At 39.2% G+C, this 26,294-nt stretch overlaps 1 protein-coding gene across 1 annotated transcript; it reads right to left on the reverse strand.

Annotated features, from left to right (window-relative positions):
* Positions 1 to 1,557: 1,557 nt before the first annotated feature.
* On the reverse strand, positions 1,558 to 22,284 carry pspc1 (paraspeckle component 1). Its single transcript, XM_080834101.1, has 9 exons — positions 21,812 to 22,284; positions 19,851 to 20,152; positions 19,552 to 19,647; positions 16,844 to 17,040; positions 16,417 to 16,501; positions 16,161 to 16,278; positions 6,080 to 6,137; positions 4,393 to 4,523; positions 1,558 to 2,259 (listed from the first exon to the last, which is right to left on the reverse strand). The coding sequence occupies exons 1-9, from the start codon at positions 22,175 to 22,177 to the stop codon at positions 2,023 to 2,025; spliced, it is 1,590 nt and encodes a 529-aa protein (XP_080690227.1). The 5' UTR covers positions 22,178 to 22,284; the 3' UTR covers positions 1,558 to 2,022.
* Between the last annotated feature and the right edge of the window lie 4,010 nt (positions 22,285 to 26,294).

A 26,294-nucleotide genomic window follows, 5' to 3' on the forward strand; every position in this document is an offset into this window, starting at 1 on the left:
GGTATGGAATTTTAATTAAATATATTTTTAAGAAACAAATAATTTCAAAACCATTTCAAAAGTGGGAGTGGCATGATTTGTTAGTGTCATAAAGCCATCCTGTCAAGTTCCCACAGGTTCTGCAAGGTGCACACAAAATTGCATAGAGAAAGTGAGCTTTCTGGACGAGACCCTTCAACATGTGGGACTTTTGAGCCATAAACTGAAGGAATCTCAAAAGAACATAATCTAAACAGGATTGTACTGTGTGTACTCAACTGAAATACAAGAATCAGTCCAATGCAAGATCAACACGTTCTTCAACAATGGGGTGTTAAAAAGACACTGCGATGAAACATGTCCAAAAGCAGTAAGCAAAAATGTGATACTGATAAGAGCATTTCAAAGCCAGGCTGGGCTATTTTGCCTGGAATTGCATGAATGCAACTGATCTGTTACCACAGTGGGACTGTTTACAAAACGTAGTACTGAGTAAGACTATAAAACAGCTATGATGTGCTTTGAGATTTACATATCTGTGATGGTGGATGAGATGAGATAATACATTCTTCCCAATGATTCATTTTTGGACTTTGAGCAGCTTCAAACAGCATATTTGTAGGGATCTCTGAATGACGTGCATGTCATGTCAACCAGCCAACATGTACCCACAGGGTTTGAATGTTTGTCACTTCACTCCTGCTCTTCAAAGTTTAAATATTTTTCACTGCTGCATTATAATTGATGTCTCTGTCAAATGTAATATCTCCATAGCCTTAACATCAGAGAGTGCGATTATTTGTTATAAATTATAATTATGTGCCTATTACGTGCTGAGATCAGCGGACTATTGCCTGCCCAACATACTGCGTACCCAACACCAAGGAGATTTGGATCTACTGAAACACTGCTCTTTTGCTGAATACAAAAATCATGGAACCAATTAAATGTTGGCTTTGAAGCCCGACTGGGAAATATTCAGCAAGTGTAAACGTGTTGTGTGAGCTCGTAGTGTGTTGCATAAATGATCATAAATAAAAAAACAGGAAGACAAAAAAAGTAGTATTACACTAAAACCAGAGGCTTTGACCTTTGGGATTAATAAAGTCAACCGCAGGATGTTCAGGGTTGTTAAATCAGCTACATAAGTTTAAAAAAAAAGTTAGATCCTGATCTTCCTACAACAACACTCAGTATTTGTTCAAGGCATCGATAAATTCCACAGGGAAAGTCCACAAAGCATATGACAATAAATCTTGAAAACTAGTCAGTCCTGTTTAACTGCATATATTAGGACTACCTCTCATTCATGTCATTATCAGGAGATTGATGTAGGCATCAAGGTGACTTTCTGACAGCAATGGTTGTATTAGAAGCAAGTGAGTAAAACCTCTTGCGTAACGCTCTCACACACCTCAAAGACATTCAAAAGGCAAAAATGAACCAAGTAACTTTCATGTCGACATGCCATTCTGACATGGCGAGAAACAATTGATAGCAGATGCTAGAGAAAGTTTCCAGCTTCCAGGAGATATTTGGCAAATAGCAGTGCAGAGCACACATTTGAAAATGGGTTTATTGAACATACCACCGAACTGAACAAGATGCATTTCATTTCAACTGTAATCTAGCATGCAAGTCAAGCAACACAGTAAGCCTAATGTAACAACAAAAAACATCACAGTATAGGGGAAAACCAAGAGTACTGTACATCACAGCATATAAAAGCGGGCTTCATCAATAGTAAAACGTGTTCACAGATGTCGCTGGTGGCTCCAGAGCACTTCAAAATGACATAGGGTTGCTAGGGTGGGTTGCTAGGGTGGCTCACGGTGCTCATGCTTATGGCTAAACTTCCTGATGCACATAAAGAAGCAAACAAAAACTGTTTCACATGGGCTACGCTTGAAATACTGCAGCAGGACAGCAAAACCACAGTTGAGTATGACGCCATGTCCCCCCCTCTGACATGACTAATCATGGGTATATACAAGAATTTAAAAAATAAAAAGGGAAAAAACTTTGGGGCAGTATCTATCAAATTTAAAATCTACGGCGCTTGTTGTTGGGGCCATCGAAGTTGCCTCCAACTGGGCTTCCTCTGCCAAAAGCACCTGGTCCCCCAACCCCGACCCCGATCCCAACACCAACTCCACCTATTGCCCCAGCCCCTCCAACCACTGCTTGCTGCTGCTGCTGCAGGGGGGATTCGACCCCTGGTCGCCCGCCCATGGGGGGCACCATCTGAGGAGGACCACCCTGGGGGTATCTCTCATTGCGCTACATTTAGGAGTGCGAGCCAGGGTCCAATCGTTTGATTTTGTGATCGTCGATATGGTTACAAATACAGGGGGAATTCCAAATGGTCATGATATATGGTTTGCAGGGTTGGGGGTCCAGTTTGTTTGTATAAAGAAAGAGGTTTCCAAGTGTTGAGGATGAGCGGCGTCACCATCAGAAGTAATCAAGGGAAGAAAAGATCAATCATTCAATTAGTTACAAGAACATGAGGTTTCCCTGGAGTCACACGGGTAGACAAATTAAAGAAATCTGAGGGCTTAACATACATCAGTGGTGCTTAACATACTTTACGGACTACAAAGTTAATAGGAGCTTGACTTAAAAGGTAATGTGAAATAACCAAATTTGTTATCATGGTTTAGTGACAACCAAAAGTCTGGAATGTTTCCACACCACTAATGCTGAAAAAAAATAAATAATCTATAGTTCTTTGCAAACACAACAGAGGAGTCATTTGTCAAGACTGCATGTGGACATGTACCTATATACTGTGCATAAAATGGCAAGTAAATTATGCAAGTGGCTGACTGCTCAACTTTTACACAAAGTTCTTACAGATCCCCCAAATATGGAGGTAAATGTAGATCATGTGATTTGTTTTCTTAGTACCATCTTGCCAGCACGATTGTCGCCAACACCCAGAAGGGCCCTCTTGTGTGGAACATGTACAGCAAACATTTTAAGAAAACACACTACTTATGGTAGAGTGCAGTTGCAACCCCAAAACTGGCTACAATACGTGATCATTTGTGTTTCTATAGGGTAGATCCTTGAGGTATGGGGTGAGAATCTTTGGTAATTTTAGCAGCATTATGATATAAACATCTCTATTTTCCAAATTGGTTTGAGGCATAGCGTAGAAATATTTTATGTCAAAGCAGCATGCTGTCTTGTCTCCCATTCCAAAAACAGCACAAACTATGATGCTAACAGAAAGTAGTTTTTCAGGTGACAACAGGCTTCATTTTACTTTTAATGCAATGTTGATAAATGACTCCTCAAGATGCACTGTGGTTAAGAACATGCTATGGATATATTTCACATCTCCAATTTTGAAACTGCCATTTTCTCACTTGCGTCTTGGTGAACACAAAACATATAAAAATATACTGAACACACACACACACACACACACACACACACACGCGCACAAATGTCACATTAAAATATGATTTCAAAAATGTATATCGTTTTAATCCATTTAATGATCACGCTGTTTATGTCTAAAACCAGATTACCCATTAATAATGAACTTTAATAAGTACTCTTTTGTTTAATGAAGATTTGAATATTACTATATTTTTCTAACAATTTTGTGAGCTAAGGCAAAAACACTACTTTCAAATGTTCTCATTGTTTCTATTCCAAATACTGAATACGTTCATTCAAAACAATGTGAAATTCTGAGCCATGCAGTACATATTCTTGCCACTGGAGGAGTATGTACCTCTTCAACAATCAGTCTTAAAAAAGTACCCAAGATAAAGAGTGTGAGACTTGCATATACACCTGAATCATTTGTTTTCTTTACATATACTGCATTCGGACAGGATTAAGAAACCAAGCCGCTTTTGTTTCTAGTTTCTACTTTGTACATTGACAAGATAATCCAGTTACTTTTTAAGTAATTCATCATATAACCTATTTATACTGTTATAATTTACGATTGTACATAACATTTAGTTTTTTATGGTAAGCCAAGTTGCACTTAACGAAAACATCATGTAGCTGACTAGCTGTCTATGTTGAAATCATTTTGTCAAATTACCTAAATTGGGTTGTTGGTAGAAATTTGTAATGCATTTGAATTGTAATTTTAACTCTTTAAGAGCTATTATAGCTTGAAATAACAGAAAAGTGATTTCTGAAGTCAAGTGTTCAAGTCAAGATCTCCTACTCAGGACTGATTTGCCGATTACTTCAGATGGACATTAAGCTGTTATCATCAATTTGGCACGAGGTGTACACACACACACACACACACACACACACACACACACACACACACACACACACACACGCAAATCTGGCAGAGTCAACCACTGACATACAGTACAAAACTGCATAAAATAACTGGTTTTACAGAGCAAAATATGTACACAAATACTTTACCATCACTCCATTATCAGGCATCAATGGTGTCCCCTCAGGGCCAATGGCTCCACCCCGGCCTGGCATCCCCATACCCAGCATTTGAGAGGGAGCCTGGTTACCACCAGCTGCTGCACCAGAGTTATAAGCATCTACGCAAAGCAACGCATCATGTGTTTTGACTTGGAGTGTACCATGGCCACCAATTCAAGAGAAAGCAGGAATCAGTCATCAGAAACCATGTGAGAAAAATGCATTACAAGAGTGTGTTCAAGACACTGGACAGGCTGAGTGAGGCATCCCAATATAGATTAGATTTACTGATGATGGTGTTGCACAACAATCCACTCAATATCACCCAATTGCTTTTGTTGCTTTTGAGACTGCACAGCACTTTTTTTTAGTGTTACGATGGCAAAGATACTGAAGAGGAGAGGAGAGGTACAGGGAGGAAAGAGAACGATCAGCATATCATCTTCTGGCAAGAAAAGATTTCAACCCATTCTAAAACTTTTTTGCATTTACTGAGAAATAGGTAGGTTTTTTTTTTTTTTACGACACAAAGACAGCTTAATAAGTCAATCCATCAATCAATCAAACAGCCACGTATTGGAGTGGTTTTGTGAATTTATCACACCACAACTGCTGTACAGAGACCCATCCCAGACCAAAATAAAAATAACACTGGTGTATCTGCCAGAGACATTAACAAGACATTTTTCTTTACGTTTTCTGCTGAAAAATGTATATTCTGATTTCATAATGATTGTATCAATTTACAAAACAAAAGAAAGTGCATTAAGAAAGGCACTGCGCTGAACCCCACTACAGTAAAAACCCTAACACTAAACGTAATGAATCACTGAATTATCATTTACGTCATTATTAACCTATAAAACGAATAAGACCAAGCTCTCTGCAAAATGCGCTTTAGGAGAAAACAGATTTTGGCGCCGTCTGCTGATGAAAGTGCATTTGAAGAGCCAGACAGTAATCATGAATAATAATTGAGGAAGCATCTTAAGAATAAGTTAAATGTAACGGAACCTTATGGTTAAGCCATCAAGTGTGTAATCACTTTCAAACAAAAACAAGCTAAAAAACGAAAATACAAAAACGGGCACTGCAACATGAGGAATCGAGGTGATGAAACTGACACCTCAAGGTAAAAGGAAAGAACATTTGCTTTTGAATGTATTGACCAAAACTGACCAAGCATTTAGCAAGCACACTGCAAAAAATAATAAATGTTTGCAAAACCCCTTCACGTCTCTTCAGATAAAATGTTGTATAAATTAATTTCTGTATTGTTGACAGCATACGTCCATTACAATATTTTGGATTATCGGTTTTAGCCGCAGAAACTCAACATGGAAAGGGAAGGAGAACACAAGAGGTTATTTCTTAAAGATGTAGACAAACCCAGACAAGGATTGTTTGAAGGCCACCATCAACAAATGAGGCCATCCCCTGCTTCACATTCATATGGTCATAGACTCACACACAGACACACACACAGACACACACACACACACACAGTTGACTGACAGCACGCCCATCACCAAGCTCAATCTTAGTCCCAATCCATTCTGTGTACACAATTCCTTCAGGTGATGTGCAGTCCCAAATGCATCCTTACTTGTATTGTCAAAATAACCAGGGTGCCTCACCCAGCCTCTCCCCTTTAGTACCATGATTTTGACCCTACCTCCCATATTAATTCCTCCACGAGGGCCCATTTCACTCATTCTCATTTCCTGTTCCCTCTGGAAGTGAAGAAAAGGTGTGCAAACGGTAAGGATTGCAGTTAAAATGATGAAGTTGTGTTACAGTAAAAGTAGGTTGTCACGGCGTCATGCACTCAAATGAACCTTCAAGTGCAATTATATCTTAGTCTAGGACTAATTTTCACACTCACTTCCTGTTCCAATGAAAACATTTGCATTAAAATTCCAATACAATTTAAGGCCAACATACATTTTCAATATTTGCCACATCATAAGTCCTAATTAATAACATCTACAAGTACGTGCATAGTATTTGGTTGGTGGCCATTTGAAACTATTCAGAAAATGTTATCTGGAGGGTCAAAAAACAAAAATGTACAGTATTCTATGGTATATAGAACAGATGAAGTGACAAAATGTTTGGAGTCATCAGTAGCAATCATATTGTTTCAAGTCCAACACCTCCTGATGTCTACAAACATGATAAAGGCCCAAACAGCTGGGCTTAATCGGCCCCTAATGCTGGCTGGATTCATACACCCCAATCCTGAGAAACCACAAAATAGGGACATTTGTCATTCTTGTTCTTCAATTAACACATTGACATAAATATGTCTCCAATGTGTCTTGCATTCATCCATTCACACACAAATGTGTCCACTACCCATAATAATAATAATAATAAAGTAATAATAAAGGTTCTCAGGGTGACTGAGCGAACCAAAGCACTTTCGCATGATTATTAAGTACTGTGCCTACAATAAACAGCACCCAACAAAACCCCCTAAACCGTTGTATTTTCCAACAAAGGAGGTGACTGAGGTGGTTTCAAGCTGAAAGAAAAGCTAATCTGTACATTGACAAGCCACAATGACATGTGACCTGAATATCACATTCTGCTTTGCAGATCGTTCCTTATAATGAATTCTTCAGAAGAGCACAGACCCAAGGGGAGATTGAAAGTGTGATATGACAATTTTTTTTTACAACCACACATTCCGTAAGCAAAGCACCTCTTGTTGGTTAGTTTAAACACATTCGCACAAATTAACACAAACACTTAAATTGATCACATCCCCAAAGCCCTAGCCAATGACACCACACACACACACACACACACACACACACACACACACACACCCTTCTCTCCAGTTATGTGCCCTAGAACACATGCAAGCAAAAAAAAGATCACACTCAAATATCACAAAATAATTGCAACAATTAAAAAAAAACTTTCAATCCAGCTTAGGTACATCTACATTATGTACAATAATTATACAGATACAAACAGACAGAATACATTAGATGACTACAGTTCTAATTTATGCTATTTGCATTTCCTGTCTGACTTTGTTAATGAATAAGGACTTGCCAAACAAACTAACTACAAATGTACTGTCTTAAGTACATAGCATACTGGTGGAATGCACACAGGTGAAGTCCAACCACTCTCTATCAGTTATTGGAGGTAAGCAAACATACATTGTATACAAACATAAGTAGGCAAGTCATTTTTAACATGTATGTCTGCTGTGGAATGGGACTACATACGCCCAATCACTCAGAATTCATTAATACTGCTATTTATCTAGGCAAATTTGGGAAAGATTTCAGAGATGCCAATCAACATGTTTCTATCATCCAGGAGTGAATATGCCTTCTCGTATGCTTGTTTTACAATTGGCTAAGGCTCTAGGTAACTTACCTGATCAAGAAGAGTAACACAGGATAAATTCATGTTAGAATAATACATACGTACATGATCTCACTCACACGCACGCAAATCCCCCCCCCCATAAAACGTCAACACACAAACACACTCAACTGGCCCATTCACACATATTTAGTGTGCACCTAAAAAACACAATTTCACAAAGAAACAAACAAACATTCACAGACACCAAATTAAACAGAAACGGAGCATTTTTAGTCGCCCTAAAAATACTCAAATTTGATCAGATTCATTAACCCCTTAAGGAGGTGATTAAATAATTAGCCTGAACAAATGTTTACTGACTTTTGGCTCCAAGACCACAATCTAAATAAATGCATCAAATTGAGCCGTCAGTCAATTTATTCACCAACAACTAGTTTCTTGAGGGGTGAAAATGTAGTTTGAATGCCAATCACAACATTAGTTCTTAGCCAGGTATTCTCATTCTTGCCGTCTGTTCCATCTGTTCCCCCAGCATAGAGGATTTGGTGAACATAGAAATACAGTATTTGTGACACCTGCACTGCCGTACTGTATCTTTATTTATAATCTGCATTAATCTTCAGGAACCAGAGGCAGAATATGATGCCTTGAGACACAAAAAATGTTTAAGCTACAGCTTTTAATGATACATTGCGGTCTTAATGGAGCCTTGTCTAAATTTGTTCAAGGGTCTCACAATCTATAGAATTCAGATTTTGACACCAATTATAGTTTTGTTTTCTTGACATTTGTACTAGTCATGGATAATCTGCTGAATTAAAATAAACCAAATTAAAAGATTTAAAAGTATTCATTAGAATATACAGTTATATGCTTTGTTGTATAAAGGTCTCCTACTGGTATGTACTTGAACAAAATCCCGCAGGGGATGTTCGACAAGAACGGAGGGCTTTTTTGTAAGTTTAACTAAGTTCAAGATAATGTTACATATGTCACATGATTTCCATATGTGAACATCAGTTTAAACCTCACTAACACTGGGGTGTAAAAAAAAGCCCACAACTGAAAATGGGAATATGTTCTGAGCGTCAGCGTTGATATAACTGCATGAGAATCACAACACACTATCGAGCTAGTGTAATTAACACTGATCAGAAATAAAAAAATGTAGATCAGTGTAAAGACTTCTCTTTTTCAACTGCAGCATTTGGGGCCTGTGTAATTTTGCTGCAGCAATCGTTACAATTAGCTAAATGAATTAGTTAGAACTAAGACTGAATGATAAAGCTCACTAGAACTACGCTGTTGAATGTTTTTCAAACTGAAGTGCTAACCTATACCAAAAAAGTAAAATATACCTAATTATGGACTTGGCGGAAGAAAGGTATTAAAAGCATCTAAATGGAAAGATTTGCTTCAAATTCATTTAGATGGTACATGGTCATGTAGTAAAGATTGAGACATCTGTTTCAGGCTGGGTGTCCTTGTCGCCCGTAGGTCTTTATGTATTTGGGATGGGACAAAAACTAGCGAGAATTTATGGGAATAACCATACATAAAAAAATAAGGACATCAGCTAACTACTTAAAAAGAGGCAAACTTGCCATTCCCTTTGCCGTCTTGTTCCGCTCACAAGCTTCCTGGTTGGCTGTGTAAGTAAAGCTATTGGCTAACTAGTCTTGGAGTAAAACGGCCATAAGCTATGTTCGGTACGACTAATTAGTCCCCTTACAATCGGTTGTTATCTAGCTAAGTTAATTCACTAGCCACTCAAGTTTGTATCACTTCATATTAGGGGGAATAAAGCTTTCATAAGGTTGGCCAGCTGTTTGTAGCCCTTAAACTTCCCACAATATTCATACATTATAGTTACATGTTTATTGTTCTGCTTAAGTTGTCTTAGCATACTTTCTAAGCTGTATGGAATGATTCTGCCAAACCAATTTGTAACGTTACAAATGTGCATTTGTTGACAAATTGAATCGACTTGTAACCAGCCAGACTTGTAACACATCGCCTTAGTCGCTTTCAAATCCTTCAGCTTGTAAACAAAAGCACATGTACACAGCTATCCATCAATTACACAACAAAACTCTAGGGTCGTCCAAAAAGAGATGCTGTTCATATAGCAGTTCGCTATGATCGCCGCTTCAAAAGGTTCTGAATCTTACATGCTGCCAATACCATTTTCAATGGAAATGACCACAAGTCACTAAAGGCTTTTGAACTCTAAGAACGTGTATCAGTGATAAAACACTGATGAAAAACTGGAGATGCACGAGTATAACAAACAAAAAAATTGGACGTAGGCACTGTATCGATAGACTTGTGGCTGAGAGTTGCCTTTGGTGAGATCTGAATGACTTTCCCAGCGGGTCTCAGGATGTCTATGGAGTCTCTCCACGCGGTAACAGCAGGAGAAAAGAGGCAATCACATAATTATACATCAACATCAAAAACACATTATTGCATGCAAAAAACATGACCTCAAAGCTACAGTATTTAAAAAAAAACATTTAAGAATGCATTTAAGGCAACCACGAGTATGCTTTTATGCCATTGTCTGACATTGTACGACAGAGGATACGATCACACAAGTTTATATAGGCTACTTAATATACTGTCTAAGCAAAATGTAGATATGACGTTTATAATGCAGTTTGATTGGGATGTTTAGAGTAAATACAGTAAACACTATTACTATTGCTATTATTAGAGCCCTAAAGATATCAAATGTGCATTTCCAGGCATAGCATTTACATACGCTAAAGAAGCACAAAGGTCATAGGTCAACAATTAAAACAAATGATTTCACTACTACGCTAACCTATAAAAACAGCATGCAGAGACAAACAGGCTCCACATTCGAAAATAATTTAAACAAGAAAGACAGGTTCCAGGAGAAAGAAAGACAATAGAGATAGAGCAAATTTTTTTTGAGGTTATTTGAATGTTTGTTTTTTGTAAACAGTATTGCTTTGTAACAGGAAAGAAATATTAGGGAAAACAATCAAGCCATTTAAAGACACTGGCTAAAGGTGATCTTTAGTGGATCAATGCCTTGATTGGATTCTTACTGAATCTTAGCATCACATGTTCACCAAAATGCACGAGAGGATAAAACTATCAGGTCATAAAGTATTTGTGGTACAAAGATTTGTGAGGAATTCTATAAACATTATTAAATGTTAAGACTATTTCCAATATCAGCAACCTGTCAATCTGGAAAGGGGTATTGAAAAGAACAGACCGGTCGGAAGAGAGGAGAGCTACTGATTCAGTCGAAGCTGCCCCTGTAGCGAATAGCTTTTGCTTCGTTTTGATTCTTAATATTTAGCAGACATTTTTATTTCATTTTGAAGTGACTCGCAAAATAATAACTGACATAACACAGCAATAAAATGAGCAATAGAAAATGTCCCTTATTCTGTGAGGGGTATAACACTAAATCAATAGGAGTTCAGGGGCGATAGCGATCCAGGAGGTAGGGGAGTCGTTCAGCAACCGGAAGGTTGCTAGTTCGATCCCGACTACTTCTCACCAAGTGTCATTGAGCAAGACACTGAAACCCCATGCCGATGTTGGCACCTTAGATAGTAGCCTCCGCATCGGTTAAGGTTAAGTTAAGGTTAAGGTTAAGGTTCTTGGAGAGAGAGAGAGGGTTTTTTTCATCCTAACATATGTACCGATTAGTACCCTCGAGTGCATTCAAAGGAATGCCTTGCATGTGGAACTTATGACAAGCACAACCTACATTACAGGATTGTGCCGGTAAAAAAGGACAAAGTAAAGTCGTCAAGTGAACAACTGCTCAGTGCAGTCTGGCCCTTTTGTGGGCAGTATCCTTCAGTTTGCACATGCTTCTTTTAATGAGTGCACTGCCACATAGTTAGCGCAGATTATGAGACGTTTCCATCAAAATCCTGGAGGAAGAGAAGACATGCCAGCAACACACATACAAACACACTGCTACACACACACACACACACACACACACTACCAAACAGGTACACTTTCAAAATGAGGATACACATCACATGCTATTTATCTCACGAGAAGATTAAATGCACCCCGACCTCCAACAAAGTCATGTTCCATTATTCTACATCAACTTTGCATTCACTTCTGAATATGCGATCGTGAACGGGCCAACAAAGGCAACCATATTCTGCACATAGATTAGTGGATTTATAGATGAAAGCACAACATTTTAAATGGACGTAACAGGCAAAAGAATGCAACTGTGGCATGATTTGAATCTTATAATAAACACAAGCCTATCTGGTGTAAGAACATTTAAAAGGTAGACACGTGACATCAGCTGTAAAGTCTTTAGAATGATTTACACAACCAAAGCATGATATTGCCCTATAGAACAGGGTCTTGATGAGGAGGGTTTGTTACAGGATTAGGAGTGTAACGGTACATGTATTCATCCTGAACCGTCACGGTACAGACGTTACGGTTTAGTGCATGCAGTCGTACGGATGCAGAATAGCCTACGTGTGAAGATTGATGAACATAACGCAGACGAACCAAATTTCACAAGCAGTGAAGAGTTCCACCTGGAAACGAGACACCATGTGGGTCACATCTGTGTTCAGATGACTTATATGCTAAACAGGGCGCAAAAATTAGCACCTGCCAACCCCCAATGGTGTGCAGATTGTTGTGTGGGCGGGTGTATGATGGCGGTTACTCAGTCACTCTGGCGTGTAAAATATGGGTTCTGTTCATCTAACAAAATACTCTTGAATCTGATCCAGTTAAAACTGCTTTCCATATCTATGCAACAAGGAGGGGGGAGAGAGGAGCGACACACAGAACATAACATACCCGTCCAGTTTGTCACGATTCTGCATTTGTGGGATTCAATGCAATTCTTTAAAAATGCTGAACAAGCTGTTTTCCTACTGCATAAATTGCACATAAAATAGCGGAAAACAAGCCTTGAAGGTCAGGGCTCCTGATGGTGGCATAAGGTTATGCACAATCTGTCAAACTCACTGCCACGGGTTCATGCCCCATTTGTTTGGACCATAATTAGATAGGATTGACAGCCAAGCTGAAGTTCTCTTGATAAAGGACATCTGCTTGACAATGATATTCACCGCATAGCTGGATTTATAACTGTTTGAAAATTGCACATCATGTTATTCTGCACTGTGTTCAATTGTGAACTTGTGAAGTGTGTTCGAACATGTCATATGAAACTACCTATGGTTGTTTCATTCAACTGTTAATTCCGCCGTTAGTCTGGCACAGAGACGGCGTTTCAAAATAGAAGCCCCTTCCTAAATCCATGCATATTGAAGGGTTACTGACAAAAGGAGGCACGTCCTTTTGAAAGTCGAGTTTGCAAGAGCTCACACTGCCACTCGATTGATTTAGTGATTGTCTGTTTAGTCATTTAAATAAAAAGTATGAATTGAACAAAAAATTATGTAAGCGTAATAAATGATATCCACACTGAAAGTAAAACTTGTCTCATTTCTTAAATATAATCTATGTGTGGCGCACAATGAAACAAAAATTATACACATGAAGGTAGTATATTACTGATACATACAAATGATGTCAATTACGCCGATTACAATGTGAAACCTTGTAGTTGGTTACTTCTCATATACTATACGACAATACGACACTAGGTGAATCCAATTATTACTTGCATATGGCTAGTTTTCTTTTCATTTATTTTGAACAGACATCTGGGTTTTTTGGTTGCTTTTGCTGTTGTACCAAACCTGTACCAAATTGTGATGTCCAAACCGAGGTGTGAACCGAACCATCTGAATGTTGAAAACTGACAATCAAAATGTACACGTTGTTCATACTCCTAACAACTAAAAAACATTCCCCTACATATTCTTGGTACAGATGTTCCCACATCAAACTCCCTTTTACTTGCCAGAGTAAAAAAAATAAATTTTGACCTAAATGCTCAACATGGAGAGAATACATTTTTTAGGATTACACAAAAATCTAAAATTGTCCTTTCAAATGGTGTCGATAGGGCATTCTTCTGTTCAGAAGAAGCTTTCTGGGTATACGTCCCTCACCAATTGACCTATCGCTAAGCCCCGCCCCCCTTAGTTACTGTTGCTAACTCTGACAAGTTATCAGAGCTGACCAGAGTTTACAATGGCAGCTATCAGTGTCAAAACTTTATCCCAAGAGGCTCTAGACAACTTTTGAAGACAAAAGGACCTGATTTTGTCTAGTAGCCTACAAAAGGGACTTCATTATGCAATGGAGGGATATGTATAAACTTTAAAAACAGATATGGTGGAAAACAAGCTTAAATTTGAGGCGAGAATTTACAGAGCTCAATGCAAGAGGGAGAAGCCTCATCTCACGGTCATCGTGATTGCAGATAAATACATCCGATACCAGCATTGTTCATGCACCGAATGGGAAAGATACAATTAACGTTTATTAACTAGCATTAACCTGTGTCCTAACCATATGGTCCTAACTGTCTAGCTTGTTATTTTAACGGTGTGAATTACCGGCATGCGTGTGTGACATTCACGTTGTCATGTTAATCCATTATTAAACCTATGTATACTTGTGCATATCGATCGTTTAAAAGAATTGCCGATTTTTAACAAACAAAGTTAGCTAGTTTGTTAACGTTAGCTAGTTTTTACCAGAGATAACTTGCCGAAGCCTAGCATATCAGTGGTGAAAGTAAGCAGGTACTGTCAATGACAATAATGTGAATAATGAGTATGCCTTTTATCATGTAGGCTTTTATTCAGCAAAGGAAATTCCAACCTAACAAGAGTATGTCGGAAAGCTAATGAACGTAGAGTTCACTGTGTGGTCTGCCACACAGCTTAATCCACCGGAGATATTTGGCCCTGTCTTGTTTTCGTTTAGGAAAGAGATAAAATATACCCCATTGCCTATCCTCGCATGATACCTCGTATCAGTGTTGTATCTATCCCATGCACATCGTGTGACCATTTTTGTTCAACTTACATTACAACAAATCCCATAAAACAACTGAAGAATCACGGTCTCTAATGCTATTCTATGGAGTTGTAAACTCAAGATGTCCGAGTGCAGCGGTTACTAAAGTGCCATTGGCCCGTCTGCGTTCGAAGGGCAGGGCTTAGCGATAGGTCAATTCAGTTCTAGGTACAAAGGTAAGTACCTTTAAGATTTAGAATTCAAAGAACTTTGGAACTATCAAAACCCTGGAAAATTCCACACACTCTTTGCAATACCATCCAAATTCTATAGCATTTGAACAATCAAACCCTGCAAGAAAATCTATTAACTTTTAGATAGATTTGCATTCACTTGATATGTCAGACTGGCAGTCTGTTTGGGTGTGCACAAAGTCATTTGACTGCTTCCAATCAAACAGAAAACAACACCACAAAAGACATTCTGATCGCCTTATAGCACCAACAACACCTCATGTATGCAAGTATAAACAGGACAGACTGACAAACCCCAAAGCTACCATTGTAGATGAGTATTATGACTAAAGCCTTGAAGTACCATGACAAATGACCTATCTGTCTATGACTTTTGAATATACCAGTTTTAAAAGTGATCCAGTTAAGTTAGATTCAGACTATGCTACAGATCAGGACAGTACTGGAAAAGTGCAATCACAAGCGCAACTTACAGTTACGTGACTGAACCACACAACCTTTGAACTTTCTTAAAAGCTCATATTTGTCAGTGGTGAACATCCAATATACTTCTTTACAGGAATTCCTGAGACAACATTAAAGTGCTGTCATTTGATGGACAAATGCAATGCTTTCTTTTTAGCTTGCGCAACAACATTTGTGCAACGTTATCGGATTATCCAATTGTACAGCTAAGCAAAGTCTAGCTCTCGTTTTTTCTTTGTAAGAATGCATGTGGATATTCATAGAACGTGTTTATTAAGAGCCAGCACCAGATCATCAAAATGCAGATTCAAATGACAAAGATACAGATTAAGATCTAGTGGACAGGGAGGGGAAAAATGGTTTGTCCAGTTGGAAAGAAAAACAAACCATGTGGTACTTGTATAAGTTATAGCAAGAAAAAGTGTAGCTCATAGTATCCAAAGGTACCAAGAACCGGCATAATGCCTGAAAAATTAAGTAATGGAAAAGAAACTCAACTGTCTGTTGTAAAACTATAAGCCACTGAAAACTGATTTCATGTATGGTCTTCTATTTGCCCAATACAGAACGTCCAGCGATCTGACACATAACCCTAACATCTCACCACTCTTTAAAATAGAACGCCACCTGGAGCCAGCTGCCTTACCAGGGCCAGAAGGAATCTGTTTTGCTGATATTTACTGGTGCTCGCTCTTGGAGGAGACGACAGACAAACCAACATTAAAGCAGGGCAGGCCCGAAGGCTTGCCATTTTTTTTTTTTACTCACGCTGTCCATGAAGTTGGGCTTGAAGCCATCTTGCTGCTGCTGCTGCTGCCGCCGCATGTCGTCATGGTCACGGTGTCGCATCATCTCCGCCTCTCGCCTGCATCTCTCCTCCTCATGTCTACCCACACACACACACAAAAACAGTGTGTACTTTGAGAATGGCTAAAAATATGCATTTCCAGTCCTCTCCTTCAGTGTATTTGTGTCTGTATCAGTATGTTTGCGCGCATGTGTGTGTGCGCGTATGGAGCTGTACCTCATTTCAATTTGTTTGCGCTTCTGCAGCTCCTGGTTCCTCAGCTCCTCCAAGCGACGGAGTTCTTCCTGTCGCCTCATGAGATCTTTGGGTAAAGAGACACAGAGAGAACAAGAGACATTTAATGTTGCATTCATATCAGGTGCACTAGCAGGTACGAAATACACAAGACAACATTAATAAATCTTAAGTTTGTAGAGATTTGACCTATATGTGCATGTGTCTCAGTGTAAATATACACACGCATGTTTGTTGCCCATGACGCAAATATTTTCAGCTGATTGTACTAGCAGGTCTATGTGACGTGTCTTGTGAAGATGTACTAGCGGGTCTATGTGACGTGTCTTGTGAAGATGTACTAGCGGGTCTATGTGAAGTGCACATGTCTGCTGTGCGCTGGTGTGTGTGTGAAGACTATCAGACCTACCTTGTCTCATCATCATAAGCTGGTGCTCGTGCTTGGCTGCCTCCATCTCAGCCTCCAGTTTCTCGCGGGCCTCACGGATGTTCCTGTCCACCTGGTCCCGCTGCTGCTTCTCCATCTCGTCCAGGGCCTTCCAGCGCGACGAGTACTCAAACTCAAAGGTGCCGGGCTGAGCAAAACGCGGAGCCTGCTCTCTCTCCCTGCAAAGAAAACAACCAAGTAAGCTTGTGGCATGTATCAGGCACATGACAGGCAGGGCAAGATAGGTTGTAAACCTCATTCATAGGGCTGGGCAGTATATTAGGGCTGCCGCGATAAGTCGATGTGGTCGACGAAGTCAACGGTAAAAATGCGTCGGCATCAATAATTTAAGTCGATTCATCTTTTTTTTTAATGAATTGACCTTTTCAATTTCTTAAACGCTTCAGTTGTGCGAAACGAATGTGCGTCTTCCGTATCACTACGTAATTGCTGCGTGCCTGACGTCAGTCTTTTTTGGCACCAGTCACTGGTCGCGTTCAGTCAACGCTTCAGTTTCTGAAAAATCATAGCGGCAGCGGTGGTCTCTAAGCACCTTTCTCAGTGCTCCAAACTTTGCAACAGCGGAGGCAATGTTCGATGAGCTTCTTGAGTTCAATAGATGATAGCATGGTGCCAAGATAGTTAAGCTCTGTACTGTTCACAATATATGACTCTTCAAGCTTGACCTGATAGTGTGTAATCAGCGTTTCCATTGCAGACCATAGTTTCTGTTTTCTTACGGCTGAACGTGAAACCGAAACTTGTGAACGCATTCTCCGTTATTACTAAACCTTGCTATAAAGCCTCTTTTGCTGAAAACATGAGCCCCGCATCATCGCATACAGGATGGTTTACCATACACGTTCATGTTCCTGGATGTCTTGAGCGCTGTTCCCTGTTGGTTACCTCTGTTTTGATACTCGAACATCACACCTAATTATTACCTCCAGCAAGGAGGTTATGCGATCGGGGCCGTTTATTAATTCATTTATTTGTCTGTCTGTGGACAAGATTTCTCAGAAACTACTGGGTGGATCTTTCTGAAATTTTCACAAGAGGTGGATCTTGGTCCTGGGACATCCCCATTATCCCATTTCAGGAATCACGTACAGTGACAACGTATCACATACGTTTAGTTAGTCACGCGAAGCACATGTCTCGGCCATGTTAGGATCAATATCGTATTGGGACATTGAGAGAAAGATCGTGTATTAGTCTAAACATCATTCCTTGTTTAGACAAATAACCTCATTGGGATTTTTCACGAACCAAAATCCTCACCCATACTACAATGTGTATCATTCGCCCCGAGAGATAGATCTTGCTTTACTATCAACGTCAACCCTTGCTGGAGGTCAGAAATCTCGGATTGCTCTTGTTCTTCTCCATAGTTTTGCACTTTAATATGTCAGCCTTTGTTTACATTTTGTTTTGTGCTGCATACACATTTCTAACTGACATGTTATTAATATTTGAGTTACATTTTGAGCTGGACACACTTACACTTTAAACATGTTGCACTTTTACTTTTTTGTAGGGGTTTAATAGAAATAACATTTCTTTTGGAGTTGCGCTGCTGACTTATAACAAGTCCTCTTTTTTTTATCATGTTGGGAGTTACTAGTTTAAACTTGCAGTTTTGCACTTTAATATGTCAGCCTTTGTTTACATTTTGCTTTGGGCTGCATTATGTAAAAATAAAATGAATGAACTGAGCTAAAATTTTTTATTTTTTTTTATTTGGGAGGAAAATTAATCGTTTAGATTAATCGACTAATCGATAAAATAGTCTATAGATTAATTGATAGAAAAATAGTCGTTAGTGGCAGCCCTACAGTATATACAAAATATAATGTCATTTTATACAAGATTTAAGAAATAAGCACATTCAGAATATAATGTATGGATAATGTAGGCTGCACGGGCTACCAGCTGTGATTAAAACTGACTGCATTTTAATGGAAAGAATGGAGTCCTCTCTCTTCCCCTCATGTAATTCCTAATAACACCACTGCTTATTAATATTTCAAAGTCATATGATCATACAAGGTAATACTACTGGTGTAACTACAGTGCTTGGCTTCTTCTTTCAAAATGAAGAAGAAAAAAATATACACACACACTATATGGACAAAAGTGTTCGGACGCCTGACCATTACACCAAAAGGGACTGTAATGCCATTGTATTCAAATACATACACTTTAATATGGAGTTGGTCCCCCTTTTGCAGCTATAACAGCTCCACAATTTTTAAATCCAGGATTGTGTTTCATGTTGGAAACTTGTCTTTGATTGCACTTAAGATGCTGTGTGTGCAATTTGTTTATATGTTTTACTTCAATTGAATGCAACTATTTAGATATAGGACAGAAAGCTGTATGCACTTTTTTGATATTACAAATAATTACTGATACTTAAGCATTATACTTCAAGTCTATCATTACAATGCATCGTACAACTTCATTCTCCTCAGCATATCAAGATATGAGGTTTTTTTAGACTCCTTAAGATACTACCAACTATGAAGCATTGATTTTGCATTATAATGTCTAACTCCAACAAGTTTGATGGAAGACAAACCCATTCATATATACGGAGCCTTTACAACCATATATGTAACAATAAATAATAGACAGATTATCTGGAAAGGGAAGGATAAGAGGGAGTTAAGTTATACGAGAGAACCTACTTATGATACTGGGCTGACTTCTGCAACAACTTCTCAGGAAGGCCATCTTCTTCATCAAACTGTTCTGTCATCTCCACAACTACTGGGCGTGGTGACCTAAGGGTATCACAGGAGGGATATTAGAAAACAAATTGCTGTCTGGTGTAACTGCCTTTGTGTGAAGAGCAGTAAATGCTCTTTAATAAGAAATAAAAAGATCTTTAATCATTCATGCCCAAAACAACAAAACTGTTCTAAATCAAAGGACCATTAATGCAATGACCCAATCTATCCGTATAATCGCAATCTTTGTCTCTTACGTAGTAAGAAGCAGTGCTCCGTCATTGCAGCGGTCCAGCGCCTTTCTTGCAGCAGGCTTGTTGGCAAACTCAACGAAACCCTTCCCCGTCGGGCGGCCACGATCATCAACCTGCACAATGGCCCTCTCTACTGGGCCAAACTCGGCAAAGGCCTGCTCCAGCAACTCATTGGACACCACAGGAGAGAGGTTGCGGACGGTCAAAGCAGCACCGTGAGTTGCAAAGCGGATGCGAATGGGCCGATTCTTCAGCACAGTACCGTCCAACTCTGCCTTTGCGATTTCTGCAAGAGTCCTTGTTTCCTAAAAGATAACAGATGAGAGGAACTAGGTTACACACACACACACACCTTTTGTTCATAGTAAGGCAACAAATTATCAGCTGTCAAAATACTGGTTGCATAGATTATTATTTCCCATTTTGTAACACAGCCAAGTCATAAAAATACCATCAAAATGGGAGAGTACATCAGAAGAATACTAGGCAGAATGCGTGCAGGATAAACAGTGGGCCATATGCCAGGATGGGAACAGACAGCTGATGCTGGAGGTGCTGAAAGATTCATAGCGTAAGGGTGCAGTCCGCATTTTGGTTTTGCGAAAGGCAGTTGACATTAGAGATCATCAATTAAATTTACACATGCCCTGTGCTGCCGCATTATCATATTGATTGGCTGGGACTGTTTATGGGTCGGTCCAAAAAAAAAGCGCTATATAAATATGAATTATTATTATTATTATTTCTATCATCCGTACAGGTGTGTACGTACATTTGTTTGCAATGCTGTACATCTGATTCTTCATTTGATCTGGAAACTTATATTTTGCAAGCGATAACATTAACGCTACTCCTGGCAATCATTAAAGGGACTATATTGAAACCTGACTAGCGGTCGGCTTGCAAGCTAAATATTTTCATTAATTTGGTCGACAAATAACCAGAAGAAATGTTGCGTGATCGCATTGCAAGGTAACCTGGTGAAAACAAAGAGCTGTCAAAGTCAATGTTTGAAATTTCCCTGTAGCAGTTTGGGGCTAAATAATTGGAAATCAATGAATATGTACATCTGACAGCTTCCCAGTTGGTTGCCAGACATCAAGCCCATGATACAACAGCGTCGGCCCCAGATTTTTGCATTTGAGCCCACACCATTGGCACAAGTTGGCGGCTTTTTGGCCAATTGAGCATGTTGAGATCACTTGTTTGAGTATGGCTGTTAAGCTTAGCATTAGTGTTCCTTCAACATGTGGAACTGAACAAGATAAAGCCAGGCAATTTGTTTTTGATCAGAGGTTTTATTTATCTCCAGCTCAGAACAGGCCCCTTTAGCCTGTCGCTATAGTATCACTGATTTTACCCATGTAATATGTTACATTAACTTAGTCACTTTTGAGTTAGCTGATAGTCTAATCATTATTGTCTAATCAATAATAACAAATAGGCTTGCTACTAAGGTACTATTTCATACCAACTACAGAACAGCTATACATGGGTCCGTTAGTAAATTAAATAATTGAGGCTCTGTAGTTCAAAAGTGGAGTATTTCATTTCTCCACGAATTAACAAACACTTGACTCTGAAATGGGATTTTACTATTTCTGCAGTGTGAAATTGTGCTAGTGACGGAATACTTGCTGTCTTCACTACATTTACTCACTAGCGCTTCTAGCGGTACAGAGTGGGAGGATGAGATGTTATGATGCTATTATGAATGAAAACAGGATAGGGCCAGATGGTTAGCATGCTAATTTCAATGAATATCTCGACAACACAGGGCATAGACATTTTTTACGTAAACGTAACGTCAAACTGGTAATTCTATAAGCTCGGTTCATATTTCTAGTTAATTATCTAAATGCTTAAACTAAACTTCCTACATAGAACACCTTCAAGCTTCTAACGTTATCTGAGCTAAAAAATATGGTCGATACCAGGAAGAAAAATAAGTGAGGTCTCCTTACCAGCCGAATAAAGCCAAAACCTCGGTCTCGGTTGATGAATACTTCGTTGGCCTCGCCATATTTCGCAAATAGTTTTTTGAAGTCATCTTCATTTATGTCGGATGGTAAGTTACCAACGAACAACCGACATCTCTGAGTGAACGTTTTTTCTCCAGTCCTCCGAAAGCTTTTCAAATCCAGCGTCATCTCCGTCGATTCGCCTCCATCATTTTTAGTGCCTGGACTAACCACAGAATGGGGCTGTGCTCCTTCCTCCATGTTTGGCCTTCGGTCCATTGCTGGAGAATCGGTGTTGCGCTTCTGATTTGGGGGTTTTGGGGAAGTACTGTTTTGAATGTTTACCTGTTTAAGGTTTCGGTTTGCCATAGCAGACGAAATACAACAAATACTTAAAACAAAGTCTTAAAACTCGGAGACTACACTACAATACAATGCAACGTTGTATGTTAAATACGTTGCAGGGATGAGGCGTACCTCTTTAAGGCTGCCTTCGAATTTCAAAATGGCGGAAGTTAGCGCATGGGCTGAAGGGGGCAACACGTTCTTCCGGCTCATAAAACCGCTGCAATTAAAAGGCCTATTAACTGTCTATACAAACACTTTGCAACTAACCTTTCTTACTTTGAACACTACAACAGAGATTGTACATTTAAATAAATGCACTGCATTTGTGTGTCAGTCAAGTCTTGTGATTCTAGTGTAGTAATACATAGAAAGGCCTATTTAAAAGTTGCCTAATGAGATTGCCTAATGAGGCTGCTGAAAACACATTGTCAATTTTAAATTTACTGCACTGATTTCAGTCAAATGTCTATATCATAACTTCATATCCAATTCAGATGCTTCAAATGTTTAGGCTACCAATATTTTGTTTAAATACTTTTATTGAAATGAATAATCGCTAAAAGATTAAATATATTTACATGATATAGCCTAATCTAATAAACTTCATCTAAATTTCACTTAAAATAGTTTAAACTGCCATGTGGCAATTCTCCAAATACAGAGAAGTCAAAAGAACGAAAATCTTTAACTCTAGGCTTATGTAACTAAAAAGTTCAGTCAAATGAAGACAAAAAAAAAATCTAGCACATCATGGTCTCACCCTGCCATTGTGCTATATTTTTCCTCAGACTAAGCTGTATGCTCTTTTGACTTCAGTTTTGTTTTGGATGGGATTTATTTCCTAAACTGACCTCAGGGTGGCGTGGTGAGACTTTTATCGAGATAACATATAGGCCTATGTTTATCTCAGGAGCAATAGATAGTATGTTGCCATTAGACAGTTGTTGCATTCCTAATATATGCCAGGCACTCAGTGATTTAATTATTTTAAAATGTTTTTTTTTTTCCCTGGGTAGGTTAAATTTGTGTAACCTGACTGGGCTTGAGTGAAAAGTACCAACTTTCATTACACTAAAACCACTAAATTGCTGTTGAAAGGTGGATTTGCTTCAAACAATTATGGTTTGCATGGGTTGGAATCATAGATGTATGTGCCACTGTGTTCCATAGCAACTCCTTTAAAGATAAGTAGACCATGAATAACTATACACATAGAGCAATACAGTATAATGAAGGTGCATGTACTGTATGTGCTTCCTGAGTTTTTTTCATGTTTTTATATAAAAGGAGGTTCCAGCTTAATAATGACCACTGTAGTTGAGACTCACACAGTCCACATCAAGCCCTCCAATCTTTCTACCATCAGTGTCTCTCTTTTTAACCTGGTGCAAAGCCAGCTGGCAGGAGTTTGGAAGGCTTAGGAAAGCCAGTGTGTATAATTGTGCCACAGTACTTTTGCCTAGATGGTTTGTATAGAAAATGATTTTAGGGAGCAAGTCTGGATCCATTAAAACCCCTCCTATTCGCATTCTATCAACCTATATTACAAACTGTTCCTAAGAGAATCTTTAAATGTCTAGTTTTTTTATGTTATCATACACCCTGTTTTGTAGCTTTTAAGCACATACATATATAAATGCAGTATATTGGTGGTGGGTCTGGGTCTATGCGTGTATGGGGGTGGGGGGTGTGGGTGGAGGGGGTCATTGCGGCTAGTGGATAGCAGACCCTATTGTGTGGGTTGTCTGAGACAGGTCATGTGACTAGGAGTACAGAGGGCTGCAGTACAAAGGCCTAAGAGTAATGTTATTCACTGACACATAAACAATGAAAGGTTGGTGTGGTCACATTTTTGCTCATTGTAGTAAAATAAAGGACATTTGAGGCAATGGACACTCAAAAGCCACAACAGCTGGCCCCTGTAAAGTACACCAAGAATGATATTCACATGTGTACAAATACACACAGACATACAACATGACAAACAGACACACACACACACGTACTGTCAGACATAAACATACTCGGCAAAAACACACACATGCACTAGACCCAGTCATTGCCTCACCGAAATCCCAGACATAACCTCATCTTCTACGGTAACCACAAAAGTTCATACTGCCACACATTTACCCTTAAAACTATATCAGTTGTTGCCCTGGTAACTGGCAATAATTTGAGAATCATATAATATCCATCCTATTTTTCATTTATATATATATATATATATTACCACATTACCTTTATATCAGAACAGCTGTGCAAAAACACCATGGATTAGCAGAATAGCTCCGATGTTTGAGTGGGTGTGTTTACTTTTATGATATAGCAAAAATATATTTTTCGCATAGGTTGAGGGACGTTCTTTGTTTTTAACACATTGGTTCTAATTTTCCTTTTTCTAAGATGTTAATGCTTAAATAAATTGATGTTATATCACCTGAATGCAGTTGAACTTTGACCCACTTTACCATGCCAATGCTGTGAACATGAACTTGCTTGTGGGGTTCAAACTTTTCATCTATTAAATAGCATTTTTCCTCTGTTTTTATGAACCAAATTCACGGTTTGGTCTTACTCTTATCTTTTGATTATTTCCAGGGTAAGAGCCTGTGGAAATATATTTATGTCTGTCAGCCCAGTGCCCCTATGCTTTTGACCCTGCTTAGGATGATATAAGATGATCAAGGTCATATCCAAATCTGCTCTGCATCACTAGGTGTCTTTCTCTCACTCTCACAATCTCTTTTGCTCTCTCCATGTCCCTCTCACGCTCTGTTTCTCTTTTTGCACATTTCTGACTCTCTTTCATCTACCACAGTTATACATATTTGCAGCTGTAAATATAAAGTTAAGTTTTGAAAGTTTCTTCTTGATAAAATGTATTAATTATGTTACAAATATACTGTTTCACATGTACAGTTTCAAATATTCTCTCTCTCTCTCTCTTTCTCCCTTTCTCTATCTCTCTGTCTCTCTCATTCTCACACAAACACACACAAACACACACACACACACACACACACACACACACACACACACAACAATTTCAGATATACAGCCTGTCCTATGGGCCAGCGAGTGAAAAAGCCCCACCCTTTTCCCTCTCTCTCCCTCTTTTTTTTGTTTGGGCTCAATCCGGCCCATTCAGAGCGCATAAAGAAAGCGCTGCAGTCAGCAGGGTCATGTGGGATAGTCCTGCAGGAAAGGCGAGGGGCAAACTATAGGCTGTGATTAGGACCTCTAATGTCCAATGAATCCTCACCCAATCACATGATATGAACTAATGTGGCTATTTGATTATAAAACAACAGTGGCGGGGTGGGCCGAGCGTGAGGGGAATCGTGTGGGTGGAAGAGGAGCAGAGGAGGGAGAGAGTGTGGGGTGCAGGAAGAGGAGTTGAATGGGTGTGAACTGTTCGCTTAAAAAAATTAAAAAAAAAGCCAATCTCACCTGGCTCCTTTTGAATCGCCACAAGATGGACAACTGTACCAGCACATGCATGCACAGAATAAAACAGTCTCCTAGTCTGCATGCCACACTGTAATTACAATAGAGCACAGTATGTAATCTGTCCACCACTTCCTCTGCTTCTCCTTTCACACACACACACACACGCACACACAGACACACACACACAGACGGTGGGAGGGAGAAAGAGAGAGAGAAAGAGAGAGAGAGAGAGAGAGAGAGAGAGAGAGAGAGAGAAGCATTCCCACAATTGCCCGCTCACTGAATACAACTTAAATCCAGACCACATATGGTCAATATACTGATCACTATTCAGTTGACTGTAATGCATTAATAACACAATATCCCTTCACTTGGGGAAGACCTGTTCAGAGACCAAGTGTCCACAAGGGCCACAACGATACGTTGCACAGCCACTCACTTCTATAGTTTATCTTAAAATTGCCTGTAATGAATTTGACATAGGTCTCATACTATAGCGATACAAAGCCTTGTGCTTAAGTTTGCACTTGTCTACGACTATGCATCTGACTAGGTCCCCCCCTCTCTGTCTTTCTGTGTCAGTATGTGTGTGTGTCTGTGTGTGTGTGTGAGAGAGTTTCAACACACACACACACACACACACACACACACACCACAGAGCTGATGCACCCTCATCTTCTCTGTC

Source organism: Sprattus sprattus, assembly GCF_963457725.1.
Source record: "Sprattus sprattus genome assembly, chromosome: 3".
Taxonomy (NCBI): domain Eukaryota; kingdom Metazoa; phylum Chordata; class Actinopteri; order Clupeiformes; family Clupeidae; genus Sprattus; species Sprattus sprattus.

Excerpts from the sequence above, each read along its gene's own strand:
- pspc1 (XM_080834101.1), bottom strand. The coding sequence starts at position 22,177 with ATGGCAAACCGAAACCTTAAACAGGTAAACATTCAAAACAGTACTTCC. Across the intron at positions 19,648-19,850 it reads GGAGCACTGCTTCTTACTAC|GTCACCACGCCCAGTAGTTG; the intron begins GTAAGAGACAAA and ends TGATACCCTTAG. Across the intron at positions 2,260-4,392 it reads TGCCTGATAATGGAGTGATG|CGCAATGAGAGATACCCCCA; the intron begins GTAAAGTATTTG and ends TCCTAAATGTAG.